Source organism: Schistosoma mansoni, chromosome 6, assembly GCF_000237925.1.
Source record: "Schistosoma mansoni strain Puerto Rico chromosome 6, complete genome".
Taxonomy (NCBI): domain Eukaryota; kingdom Metazoa; phylum Platyhelminthes; class Trematoda; order Strigeidida; family Schistosomatidae; genus Schistosoma; species Schistosoma mansoni.
In genome coordinates this window covers 2849316-2863191 of record NC_031500.1, presented here as the reverse complement: position 1 = coordinate 2863191, position 13876 = coordinate 2849316, and the positions used below count along the sequence as shown (strand labels likewise).

At 39.4% G+C, this 13876-nt stretch overlaps 1 protein-coding gene across 1 annotated transcript in view; it reads left to right on the top strand.

The window, feature by feature from the left end:
- Positions 1-7857: 7857 nt before the first annotated feature.
- Smp_123670 (acid phosphatase-related) overlaps positions 7858-13876 on the top strand; it is a 12137-nt gene continuing 6118 nt past the window's right edge. The window contains exon 1 of the mRNA XM_018797958.1: positions 7858-8376. Within this exon, the coding sequence (XP_018652947.1) occupies positions 7897-8376 (480 nt within the window). The 5' untranslated portion in view covers positions 7858-7896. The remainder of the gene's footprint in view (positions 8377-13876) is intronic.

Below are 13876 nucleotides of genomic sequence, written 5' to 3'. Positions count from 1 at the left end.
AAGTCAAGGATTTGTCTGTCTTCCCCTAAAAAGACTAATGATTTCCTGGTGAGTAAGAATAAATTCCAAATGCTCATCCTGGAAACCAGTACTCAGTGGACTACCTCAAGGCTCTGTCATAGGTCCTTTGCTCTTTATACTGTGTGTAGATGACCTCCTAATTATAGTTGAGTCCCCAATATTACTATACGCTGATTATGTAAAAGTCTGGCGATAAATGATAGGAGACACAGATGCATGCGCATTTCAGACAGACTTAAAGATTGTTATTAGCTGGTCTAAATAGTGCCTGAAGCCTATCGACGCGGTAGAGTGCGTCTGCATGCACATTGGTGATACAAAGATAAATAGGTACAGTATTGGGGAAGTGCCTGTACCCATGGTGTGGTCTCAGAAGGATCTTTGGATGACAGTGAGTCATGATCTTGAGACCACAGCCCACTGCCTGGAGACTGCAGCTGAAGTGTTGAGAACCCTATGGGCTTTAGGAGGACATTCACCGAGTTAGATATTACTATGTCAACCACAGTATACACAACCTTGGTAAGATTCAAACTTGAAAACTGCGTTCAGTCTGCAAGCCTCTGCTTATAAGGTGACTCGAATATCCTAGGAAAAGTAAGAAAGACAGCTATCCATGCGATTTCAGAACTTCGGAGTTTACCATACACAGAGCAGCTTGCGAAACTATACCTCTTTACTCCGTCCTACCGCAGATTGAGAGGTGATCTGATTTTGTTGTAAAGGATATTGAAAAAATGATTTTGAACTTATTATATCCTCCTTTTCTTCTTATCAGATGTACTGTTTACGGACTGATGTCTGCATATATGCGTAACGGTTTGTTCATTATTAGAGACTTTTCTCTTTGTTTTGATAAACCTTGGGTAAGTCGTGAGACTTTTAATGGTTCTATTTTGGAAAGTTTGTGTTCCCTCCAAATCATTCTATCTTTTTATCCTAAAAATCTGTGGACGAAACTCAAGTAGTCTTTTATGTTCATGATTATCAGAATGCTATCACAAGACTTAACTTATCTCTCAAGTTTCCAAGTGTGTTAGAACTGGAATCTTTTTGACTAGGCAGTTTGCTGCTTTCCGGATTCCAACTCCTCTTGTTAACCGATTTGATGGTTTTAACAGTGGAACTTTTGGCAGAAACATCTAATGAATTTCGCACAATACGTAAGCTTCGAATATTTTCAAAGTTTATAGTTCGTTCCTTACGACCCTGCCTATGGTAGTTCATAACAACTTTCCTTATGCTGACTGTTTCATTAAAAGAGCTCTACAGGGAGACAATTTTTTGAGGGAATCTAACACAGTCCATGTCATCACAGTGTTAAGTTGCAACGCATCTCCAGTGATGTTGGTATCCGATTAATTGATACTGGTGGCACTGTGATTCCGCTTATTCGTCTTGCTGAGAGTCCTTGAGTGATTGTTCGTTTTTGGCTGTTTTCTTACAAATAGTTTACATAACGACGGTTGTGTAATAGCTGTGAATGAATTTATCATCAGTATAGGGTTGTGGAGATTGTTGAGTTTCACATGACAATCATGTACGCACTAGCGACTACCTTCATGGTGAGTTTTCTGGAGTTATATGAGAAGCCGTGACCAGTGCAGTTCAACCGTGTATGTTGTAGAGACAGTTACTCATCAAACACAAAGGAGGACGGTCGCGCAATACCGTGGATTGGTTGAAGTTAGATGTTAACAAAGTCATATGCCGGCCCAGTGGTCTACAATTTAAGCGTTCACCTACGAGATCGTAGGTCCTGGGTTCGAGTCCTGCTTTCGGTGTCGCGGATGCGCACTGCTGAGAAGTCCCATATTGGGACGAAACGGCCGTCCAGTGTTTCCAGGTTTTCAATATTGGTCTAGCATTCATCCATTCATGATATCAATTAAAAATAAAATTATTATCCAAAAGTGACAAAAACAGTGAACAACTGTGAAAGACTGGTATGATAGTAATAGTTGGCTTGAACAATACAACTTAAGACAGTTATAAATGATTGAGCTCAAATGGACACATGGGAATTGAAATTTGCAACATGTGCGCATTCAAACTAAGGGGAATCATCTATCAGTACAAATACCGTAGGTAGTCTGAAAATATACTAAACATGGGGTCTTATCATGAAGAACGGTAAGCACCAAACAGAAACCTGTAGTGGAGTGCTTCGCTAATCGATCGTCTTGATAACCGTTATTATAACAATCTGAACGGTGTATAATATCAGAAGACAAAGGGAAACAGCAACTACATTTTTATTGACCAATAACATAGGCTAGAAGGCAGTGAGCACACTAGCAAATGTAAGTAAGCGAAGGAAAGATGACGCATAGTGGAGATGGCTGGGAAGCCAACTCGCTATGAGCAAGCATTAATCAACATTTATAGTCAGACAAAAATGAATGACAGACATGCGATGAATAAGATACGAAATGTGCATACACATGCGCTCATATAAAAAATATAGTCAAGGTCATTAAGCGAATAATTAACAAGATCAAAATATGACTCATAACATTATAGGTGAATTGGCTTGTCCAGAAACTAGAATAAACTATGTAGGTGTAATATAGTACACGACGTTACACTACTCCCCACATAGCTCCCCCCAGAGTGTCCGGAGGAAACACTGGTATGCAAAATAAACAAGGGAGAGGAGGTGTATATGCGTTCACAAAACGAAATTAAAGTATTAGCACATTAATTTGAAAATAACACTGAAATGGCATGTGGATAACGTTAATAATATGTGGAGAAAAAAAGTTGTACTATATCGAATAAGTTAGTGTCAATCGAGGAGCGAGTTTATTAAACGAAAGTGTCATACTTATGTAAAAAGGTACATGAATATTCTCAAAATGAGGACAGAAATGGAAATGTTAACATGTGATTATGAGCAAATTAGTAAGCGTACAAAAAAAATTTAACATGCATTTATGTTGAGACTGTCCGGATGATAAAATAACATGTTTGTATGAGCGATTCGAAATATCGTGAAAATAGAATATAACAGTAATTGCTATGTGGTGCTGATTGAATATGAGGATGAAGAACAGTGAAATATGTTCTGATAAGCTGCAGTCGAGTAAATAGAGTCGATCAGCGATTAGTAGATTCGAATTCGCATACCTGGAGTTCGTGTGTGGTAAAAATAATCGAGTCGTAGGATGATAACTGCATCAATGGTTGAAATCCATTGCTGTACTGCTATTGATAATGATAATAAAATGAGAAGTCAGTGTGCGTTGTCGCTTGCGTTGAGTTATCGTTAAATATTTATTAGTAGAATGACCAGAGGAACAGGATAGTGACTGCTGAGACGAGATATGCGGAGTCGTATTCCTTTTTGGTCATGAAGCCTAGCGTGGTTTATGTCGTTAGAGGGATATGCGCTCAACCTCGTTTGTTACGAAACCGTATTAAGGCATGATAAAAATACCAATACATATGATTATCGATGACGGCGAGTGAGACTGACTTGAATGTGACGAACAAGAGTGTATCTATGAGAGACTAGCTCTAAACTCTATGTTCTGGTGTACAGTGCAATGAGAATAGAATATTAATAGCAGTAATTGAATAGTGTTTATAGGTAATGGATGATGCAGCATTCAGTTATACGTGCGAATGAATAGATAATATGAACACAATCATTACTAATCGGCTGGTAATGCGGCGTCAAACACGACGGTTGCTGCGTACCAATGAGATGAATGGACATTAGTTGCGTCGAGAACATAAGTTTCTACTATCGGGAGTATGACTCCAAACTTATGTCTATGATAGAGTGTAATATTAGACCAAAAGTGACATGAAAAAAAATGGAACGAACTCACTTGAATCATGAAAATTTTACGTCATTGGATAATAAAAATAATCCAGTGAGTTTCGAATATCATAACGTGTAATGTTCATATAATTATAATTTGTTCGATTAGTGATTTGACAGCGTAAATGTCATAGTTTAATGTCAATACGAACAAAAATAATAATTCCACGTTAGATGATGATATTACATTATTGTAATAATGAGCATGTGGTGATTATTAGGATAATAACGGAATATGTCGTCGGCGGTTTCATTTTTTGATTTGTGTTCGCTCGTCGCGGTCGCGAATTCTGTTGCATGTTCCAAATACTGTTCAACAATTATGTTGCGTGTTCGCAGGTAGGGATTACCAGTTATGTTGTGAGTTCGTACGTTGAAGTTACCAACTTTGCTTCGCGTTCGTAATTCGGGATCGCCAATTGTGTTGCGTGTTCGTACGTCGGGGTTGTCGATTATGTTGCGTGTTCGCTAGTCGGGCTAACCAGTTTGTAGTGGAGTGCTTCGCTAATCGATCGTCTTGATAACCGTTATTATAACAATCTGAACGGTGTATAATATCAGAAGACAAAGGGAAACAGCAACTACATTTTTATTGACCAATAACATAGGCTAGAAGGCAGTGAGCACACTAGCAAATGTAAGTAAGCGAAGGAAAGATGACGCATAGTGGAGATGGCTGGGAAGCCAACTCGCTATGAGCAAGCATTAATCAACATTTATAGTCAGACAAAAATGAATGACAGACATGCGATGAATAAGATACGAAATGTGCATACACATGCGCTCATATAAAAAATATAGTCAAGGTCATTAAGCGAATAATTAACAAGATCAAAATATGACTCATAACATTATAGGTGAATTGGCTTGTCCAGAAACTAGAATAAACTATGTAGGTGTAATATAGTACACGACGTTACACTACTCCCCACAAACCTGAATCAAGCTCCAGTTAACCGATAATCCGGATAAAATCCGAGCAAGAAAAATAATTCGCAACTATCGGGGTTCAACTACGCATTATGGATCAGAAAAGAACTTTTTTTGCACCTGAATACAGCAAAATCTGAGAAATGCAAATCACTATAATAAAAGCTCCTTGTTCATAACACGAGCATATACTGGTTCATACTCAGAAGACACTGAAGATACGACCGGTACTGTAGTTTTGCAACTAGCAACCAGTAACACCTTCTATATCCGAATCTCCCTCCAATCGTTAAAAATCAGAAGTCAGATGCGAAAACATTGGAAAGATATATTTGATCCGTTATCAATATTTCGAGAAGCGTTTACTCTAATCTGGCTATTGAACTTAGGAGCTGTTTCCCACGCCGGCTCGTAACGTGATCTGGTGCGGATGCATGACCGAAAGCCTTTAGTTAAACAAATCCACTTAAAACAATGTGGTCTGCATCCGATGTCGAACACTTAAAGAGCTATTGATTTTGAGGCATTATTTACAACTACAACACTGTTATTTATTATAGTATCGTGTCAAAAAGAACAAACATCTAACTATTTTTCGCCTAATATGCTTTGACATTTTAAATGGGCTGGGTATCGAAATAAGGTTAAGAAAGGAGATGTAATTTTCAAATTTAAAGGTCTTCTCCGCGCTTGGAGTTTCTGGGTCGACGGTAAGCTTGTCACACCGCTGCTACTCAGCGTCTGTTTGTTTCTAGTTTTTAATGTCTGTATTGATCGTATAAAACCCATCTTACTATTCATGGTGACCACTTCGTCTTCAGTAAAATCCTGGTTAAAACTACGGTCTCATTTTAAATAAGATGCACAAGTTGTTTGAAGACGGTTCATATAATTATAACAAATTGAATAACGTAAGCTCCCTCCAAAGATAAGTTTTCTGAAGTTAACAGCATAAGTGTGGTCCAATGAAATATTCATTTGATAAACCGTTACTTGTAAAATACCCTGATCACTTTGCTGTATTTCGGCTAACGGTTGGTTACTTGACACTCAGGATACTAACCACTGTATCGATTTTAAAAGTTTCTTGAGTACTTAGTCAATTCTAGAGCGTTTGTTGATAAGCCTTCTACTGCCTATCGATGTTTTCCATTAATTACTTTTTTTTCATAAGTCTAATAATCTATGTTGATATTATCACTCTTCACAGGCTGTTGTAATACACCATAGTTATGCAACTCCAATTGCAACTGTACGACTTGATAATCACAAGTACACTGATAATGACTCGGATTTATTTGATACAACTGCGGATTTACTGGAATAGGTAAAACTACGATATATTGTGCCCGAGAATACTTAACATGCATGATTTACGTGTGTTATTAAAGTAACCTAGCATGATTCATTAAAGCTGCTGTTGGCTTAGATGAAACTTTTTAGCCGGAAATATCCAACTTAGATTACTATGAAACGTTTTCCACTGAGAATCCACATGGAATTTTTGGTGTGTTGCAGCCTCTACTCACATTAAGATTAAAGTCTTTCTTTGCAGTGTTATACACTTATTTGTGCTTCAAATTTTATCATTATATTTCTACCTAGTAAAAACTCATACTTTTCCTCTGCAAATGCAATAAGTTTATCAATAATAGTATAAGTAACTGCCAGATTTTGTGTAGCAAACGGCGTTAGTAGCTTGTACAAGAATGCTTCCTGTAAAGATTAGTTAGACTGATTGTATAGTTTGAGTAATGACTTGTTGAAACAGTAACCATAAAATACAAGAAAAGTAAAACTAAGTAAGCGTTATTAGGTAGGAGCAAAGCAAGAGCAATTGTAGTTTGGACTAAAATGTTAGGTGTTATAAAATCACCAAGTGGTTTTTATTGAAAGTAACTTTCGTCTAATATTCACGGGCGAATTTGCCGATTAACGTAAAGTTGCCTTCTTACTAACTAATACCTGTTTTATTCTGTTTTATGTGTACAATGAACTTAAAAGTCTTGTTTACAGGTTACTTCCATACCAACGGAAATGCTGTGACATATGCCTTCTAATTAAATTTATCCCTCACATTTAACATGGGTTTCTGGTCTTATCCCCTTTTGAACTTAGCTGTTAGTGACGATCAAAGTGACCTCGTTGAAATCGTCTAGTATTGGTGTAAATGTTTAGCCCATATAAGTACTTTTGACGTATATTATCGTGGAATAACTTTCACAGGGTTCTATCATACGCGTTAACTAGGTCTCAGCCGATTGGCATTCAGTTAACGTTATTGGGGTTTGTGCTATGAATGTACAAATTGGCATTTCTATATTAACTAACGTCTGTTTGCATTCATATTTTGCTAAACTGTTAAAAATTACGGAGTAGTTCATCAATATGACCAGTTATATTGATGTAAACACAAATTGTATCGGAGAGTGGGAATTTTCAAGCGGTAGTATATTTTTTTTGCTTACCAGTTTTCAAATCACATGAAAAAATAAACAGCAACCATTCAAAATATCTCAAAGTTTTAATTCAAATGATTGGGTCATGTCATGTCAATATACCTTTATCTAAGAAACAAATCCGCTCATGATCATCTTTGATTTTCCTATCGTAGGGTTTTTTTACCTTACTGCTTGTTATTTCTGGGGAAAAGTGACGTTATTGTGATTAAATTTTCTTTGTTAAATTCATTATCTATTTGCTTGAAATAGTATTCGTACCACATACAAAATTTCACTCGGCATTATCTATAACCGTATGTCACGGTCAAGTTCCTCTCTTTATACCCCTAAACGTATATTTTAATCTTTATTCCGACATTTTCGTTTTCAGTATTAAATGTATACACAAATTACCGCTTCATAAATGAATTGCTAACCATAATGCATCCGAACAATCTTCGAACTACTCTTTTTTTATTTGATTTCGTGAGACTTTTTGTTTTGAGAACGACTCCATCACCAGTATTGTTTTGTATGGCGAAAATGCCTTATTCGGATTTTATCTTTCAACGCCATTATTAAACTACTGTAAAGTAATTATTGATCTTTTTAATGACGATCTACTTCTCTCTGTAGGTATTGTACTATTAAGGGGTCAGTTACAGGTGTGCACAAATGACCTGTTTATCAATTTATTTGGTCAAGATACTCTCCATTTTTCTCGGGCTTTGGTCAAGACTTCCTCCTAATGAAGCATATTCGCTAGAAAAGTTGTCCCCCACCTCTCATAATAATTCTGTAAACGATAATCTCAAACATCTCCATATTTTATTTCGACATGGTGACAGATCTCCAATCGTTAATATACCTGCTATTTTACACAAAATTCCTTCTGCTTGGTCGCAAGGCTTCGGCATGCTTACAGACAAAGGTGTTGAGCAACACTTTTTTCTTGGGAAGTGGTTACGATCAAAGTATCAAAGATTTGTCCCCAGTAAATATAACGGTTCTTACTATCACGTTCGTAGTACGGATGTCGATAGAACTCTAATGTCAGCAATGGCGAATGCAGCCGGGTTTTACAACCAATCTCCCTCTCCTTTGTCCGCTTATGGTATCAATTGGTTTCCTATACCTGTTCACACGAAACCTCAAGTAAGTATCACTTCATGTTAACTTGAAGATTAATTTTGAGACCTTAGTTTTTGTATCTGTATGTATATCAACCGAATTCTGTGATAACGCTCATTCTGTGTTAACTTTTAGAAATTGAAAACTCATTTTCAAATGAGATTCGGAAAACGTAAACCGAAAGTTATTCACATGATTCTAAGATCACGATCGCGTTTACCTATTGACTTGAATTTATCTACCCACTTTTTTTAACTTCTCAACGGTAGCGAAGAAAAAAATACCAAACTATAATTGTAAGAACAGAAAATGCAGAATGTCCCTGTATTACGAGGAAGATAAATAATATGTTCCTCCATCATTGTTATTTATCTTTATCTTGTTCATGTCCAACAGTCTCGAAATCGATTGTTAACTAATCTGAAATACATGTAAGGAAATCTGGCAAACATAATTAATATACCGTTGGAGCTTTAAATATATGTTTAGAAGGCAGGTCGTTTAATTTGCTCTTAAGTTGATTTCTGTTGAATAATTAGAGTTCAATGAACTTCAGATTAGTAAGAAGAACAAATCGAATGAAGAAATTTTTTTAAAATTAGTTTTCCATCATGGCTCTACACTAATATATATATATCATGTGGAGAAAGAGGATTATAATAATCCAAGTAATTATTCGAAAAATCAAACAGTTGCTACGTTGCATAGTGTTTAAAAAGAACTTACGAAGAATTTTGATGAAAAGTTACTATTATAGTGTAGTGGACGAAAACACAAGCAGGGAAAAACATGTGTTTAAATACAATATTACATAGTATCTTGGTAAAATCTGAAAACCATACAGTGATACTTCATTTGCAGAATATCCATCATTCGTCTCAAAATTTGTCATCCCTTCTTCCCCATACTAACCACTCTCTCTCTTCGATTTTCTCAACCTTCTGCAGCAAAGCGTTCCACTTTCGATTGGTGATACATACTACTTATATCTATCGACATCAGTAGCACACACTATAATAGTAGCTATGTAAGAATCAAGGGACGAACGTTGAAGACATGTAAAATACAAAAGTGGAGTAAATTGGAAAATAATTCAAATACTTTTGAAGGAAAAGGTTTCATCAACTCTCAGCTAAAAAACTATACTGACGGCCGGGGTAGCGAGAGTGGTTGTATAAACTTATTTTGAATGCAAAGGCTTGGTGTGTGAACATGGATTCCTATAGCTTTACCAATATGCAAAATACGAATTCGCAAACCATTTGGTAAATTTGATGGACTATGATGAATAATCTTAAAAGTTTTACTGGAGTCTACTTGATGACATGTGCCCACCAAGCGAAGGAGAATAGAACTCTCAATCACTGTTACCTGTCCTTTGTTCAACCAAGATGGATAGTGTTCTGCTATGCGATGACGGACTTGTCAAATTGTACGCCCTATATAACTTGTTCTACAAGAGTATTTGAATTGGTAACTACATATGGATGTGGCGAATTCAGGCAGTATATCTTCATTAACGGTTCTTATTATGGCAGGGGAGGAGTAGAAAACGGCATTTCGTCTGGGTGCAGTGAATGTTTTCTGTGCCGCCTTTCTTAATCTTTGAGTCGCAACTTGTTGCGTATCATCAATTTGGGATTGTAATTTTAAGAACAGTACTTCGCAACGGTAGTTACATTTGGTCTTTTCATCTCATTGATTTGTTTGTTGAGGGATTTCGTTGGGTATCCACTCCTACTAAGCACGTTACGAATATTACTCAATTCATCTACAGTAATGTCATCGGATCAAAATATTCTAGCACAATGGGTCAGGATCTTTACTTTGTTTCTTTTGTATCTGATTGGCACAGAATTATAGAAATGAGTATATTGTCCAACTGTAGACTTTCTATATATCCCTCTTCTTAGTGTTCCATCTTCTCTTCTTGTTACTCGGACATCTAGAAACGATATGCTATTTTTCTGTTCTTCCTCTAGTGTAAAAGCATTAGACGGATGAATGTTATTAAATATATTAAGTAAATTATCCTCTTCATGTTCTTTTTCTTATAATATGAAAGTATCATCCATTTAATGACTGTAAAATGTTAGATGACCGATTGTATCCTTATGTAGCCCATTTTCCAGTTCTGCTCGTAGAGGGCCCCATAGTTACACCATACAATTGTCCATAATAATATTCATTGTCGAATCGGAAGTGAACATTCATCATGCATCTACGGATTATTTGTTTTATTGTTGATACGGGGATTATTATTATTTATTTATTTAAACATATATATTGGTACAAAAGGGCACCAGATACATATGCGCCACACAAAATAATGAAAGTAGGAAGAGAAGGGATGAAAAGATAAGGCGGACTGAAATGTACAACCAGAAAAACTCTCTCAGTTAAGAAAGTAATAACCACTCTTTATGAAGAAAGTAAAAGAAGGTTACAGCAGGTTCGCCACTGGCTTCTATTCTGAGCCATATCTGATAACGTCTCTAGCCACTGTGTTGCACCATCTCTCGGACTCCAGCCAGGAAGTCCTGAAGGACCAACAGAAGCCAGCCCTTTGCAGCTTTCTTTCATGCCACGACACCATGCCATACACTGACCTCCTCTCCGCTTTTTCCAACCAGTCCCAGAGTCGGCAAATAATGCACGACGTGGAATTCTCTGGGACGACATTCGTAAAACGTGTCCAAGCCACCGAAGTCGGTGTTTCAAGATGGTGACACCAATTGAATTATCGTCTCTGCGCCCGAACACACGATGCCGAACCTCTGCATTACTAACATGGTGTTGCCACTGGATGTCAGCAATCCTTCGGAGACAACGATGATCGAACACAGAGAGTCGTCTAACATCCTCAACTCGGAGAGGCCAGGTTTCACAAGCATAGAGCAAAACTGCTCTCACCGACGCGTTGTAGATCCGACCTTTTACAGCCAGACTAACATCACGAAGGCGCCAAAAATGGCCCAGATTGGCATAGGCCGCTCTGGCCTTCATTATACGTGCATCAATCTCATCACTCACGCCACCACCAGCACTTATATAGCTACCTAGATACACGAACTTCTCAACTACTTCGATCTGCTCACCATCCAGGGTGAGTACAGGATGAGAATCCTGCCAGTCTTGTAGGAGTACTTTGTACTTGGAGGGTGCAAAGCACATGCCGTACCTGCGAACACTGATTGCCAACTGATTAAGTGCGGATTGCATGGTTTGGGCATTATCGCACAGTAAGACAATATCATCCGCATACTCGAGGTCGTGAAGTAGTTCTCCAGGCAGCAGATCCACACCGCCATTACTTACATCCATCAGAGCTGTTTCCAGAATGTCATCGATGGCAAAGTTGAAGAGGAATGGTGAGATCGGGCAACCCTGCCTAACCCCACTGCTCGAATGGAACAGGGGAGAAAGGTGGTTGTATGCCCTCACTCTGCCTGAGGTGTTCGTGTACAGGGCCTTTAAGATGTTAATGAACTTCTCAGGCACACCCTTCTTCAATAGACAATCCCAGAGGACAGTCCTGTCCAACGAATCGAAGGCAGCCCTGATATCAAGAAACACTAAGATTGTTGGCCTGCGATAAGTATGACGGTGTTCTAACATTTGGCGGAGGGTGAAGATGTGATCAATGCATCCTCGACCAGAACGAAAACCAGCCTGCTCTCGCGAGTCAATCGTTCTCGGGTTTTAAACAACCTACGAAGAATGACAGAAGCCAATAGTTTGGACGCAATCGGAGGTAGACTTATCCACCGGTAGTTGTTACAGGAGCAACGTGAACCCTTTTTAAAGATAGGGACGACTATTGACTCATTCCATGATGTTGGAACACTTTCTAGCTCCCAAACCTTTCCAAACAACACAGTCAGTTCCTTAGCCAGAAAGTCACCTCCATCTTTAAAAAGAGCCGGAGGTAAGTCATCTGGGCCCGGTGATTTGCAGCGTTTCAAGAGTTGGAGTTCCTTGCGGACTTCCGCCTCGTTTGGTGGACCAGTCGTCACCGGCCATGGGGGGCAGGACGAAATGGTTGATGTTGCCGGAGCAGCAGGCCAGTTGAACTGTCCTTCGAAAAATTCCGCCCACCGTCCAAGACGTCGACAGATGTTAGTGATTGGCATTCCGTCATCCTCGTAGATTGTTTCACTCACACCAGACTTCTTGCTGCCAGTGGCTCGGATGAGTTGGAAGAGCTTCCGGCAGTTACCAGATGCAGCTACTGCTTCCATCTCATTAGCACGCTCCGACCACCAGGCTTCTCGGTCCTTACGCAAGCTTTGCCCGATTTCACTACGTAACAGTTTGTGGTCAAACTCACGGTCACCCGGAGTAGACCGACGGGCTTCCATTAGTTGTAAGGAGCCAGAAGAAACCCAGTGCTTGTAAGCGGGACGTTTCGCGAAGCCGCAAGCGGCTTTACTCGCCATTTTCATGGCGTCGTGAAGATGCAACCAATGCTCATCTATACTTTTCGGTGGGATGGTAGCTAGCCTAGAGGCTAGCTCCGCTCGATACTTACTTGCAACAGAAGTTGCAGCCAGTTTATTAACATCGATCCGTTGATGGCGGTCATTCCTTCGGCCACTGAAAAGTAAGGTGAGATTGGCGCAGACCAGGGCATGATCAGACTCCAGATAGGTACTCCAAAAGGAGCGGCAGTCTTGTACACAACCACGCCAGCGGTAGCTGGTCGCGATGTGATCAATCTGAGTCCAGGCTTGGGATGCAGAGGGAGGACGCCAGGTGGCACACCGGCGATGACTGTGCTGGAAGTTAGTGCTGGCCAGAAACAGGTTGTGGTCTGTGCACAGTTGCAGCAAACGGTCCCCGTTATCTGTCCTGCGACCAACAAGTCCCCATCAGCCACCTAGACGACTCTCCTCTGTGCCTAGACGCCCGACCTGTGCATTCAAGTCTCCGGCTAATACCACAATATCTGTCGAACGCGCTTTCTGGAGAAGAACTGTTAACTGGTGGTAAAACTCATCCTTGATTGCATCCGGGCTGCAATCTGCCGGGGCATAGGCGGAGATGACGAAAAGACACCGTTTCTCACGCCGGTTTCTTCTCACTTTGATGGAACTTTCTAATCTAACAGCACATAACCGACTGTTAATGGGGATCCAATCGATTAGTGCTGCCTCAGCTCTAGCGCTTAGTGCAACACCAACGCCAGCAAGAACGGACGAAGATGCCACAGAGTCCCCGGATAAGCGCACGTGAAACAAGCTTTTCGAAGCGACAGATGGAGAACGAATTTGTAGTTCTTCACTAGAGTCTTGAATACGGGTCTCGGATAGACAGCAAACATCAACATTAAGACTTTCTAAAGACATAGCCAGCCCCATCTGTTGTCCAATCTGCATTAGTGTGCGAACGTTGAAGGAAGCCAGCTTGAACGGCGTACGTGGTTTCAGAAAGACTGCTTCAGTATTCGTAATCGGTGGAAGCATTCACTTTCAACCAGACAGTGACTGGAGATCGTTTAGATAGGACAAACTTTCCACCATGG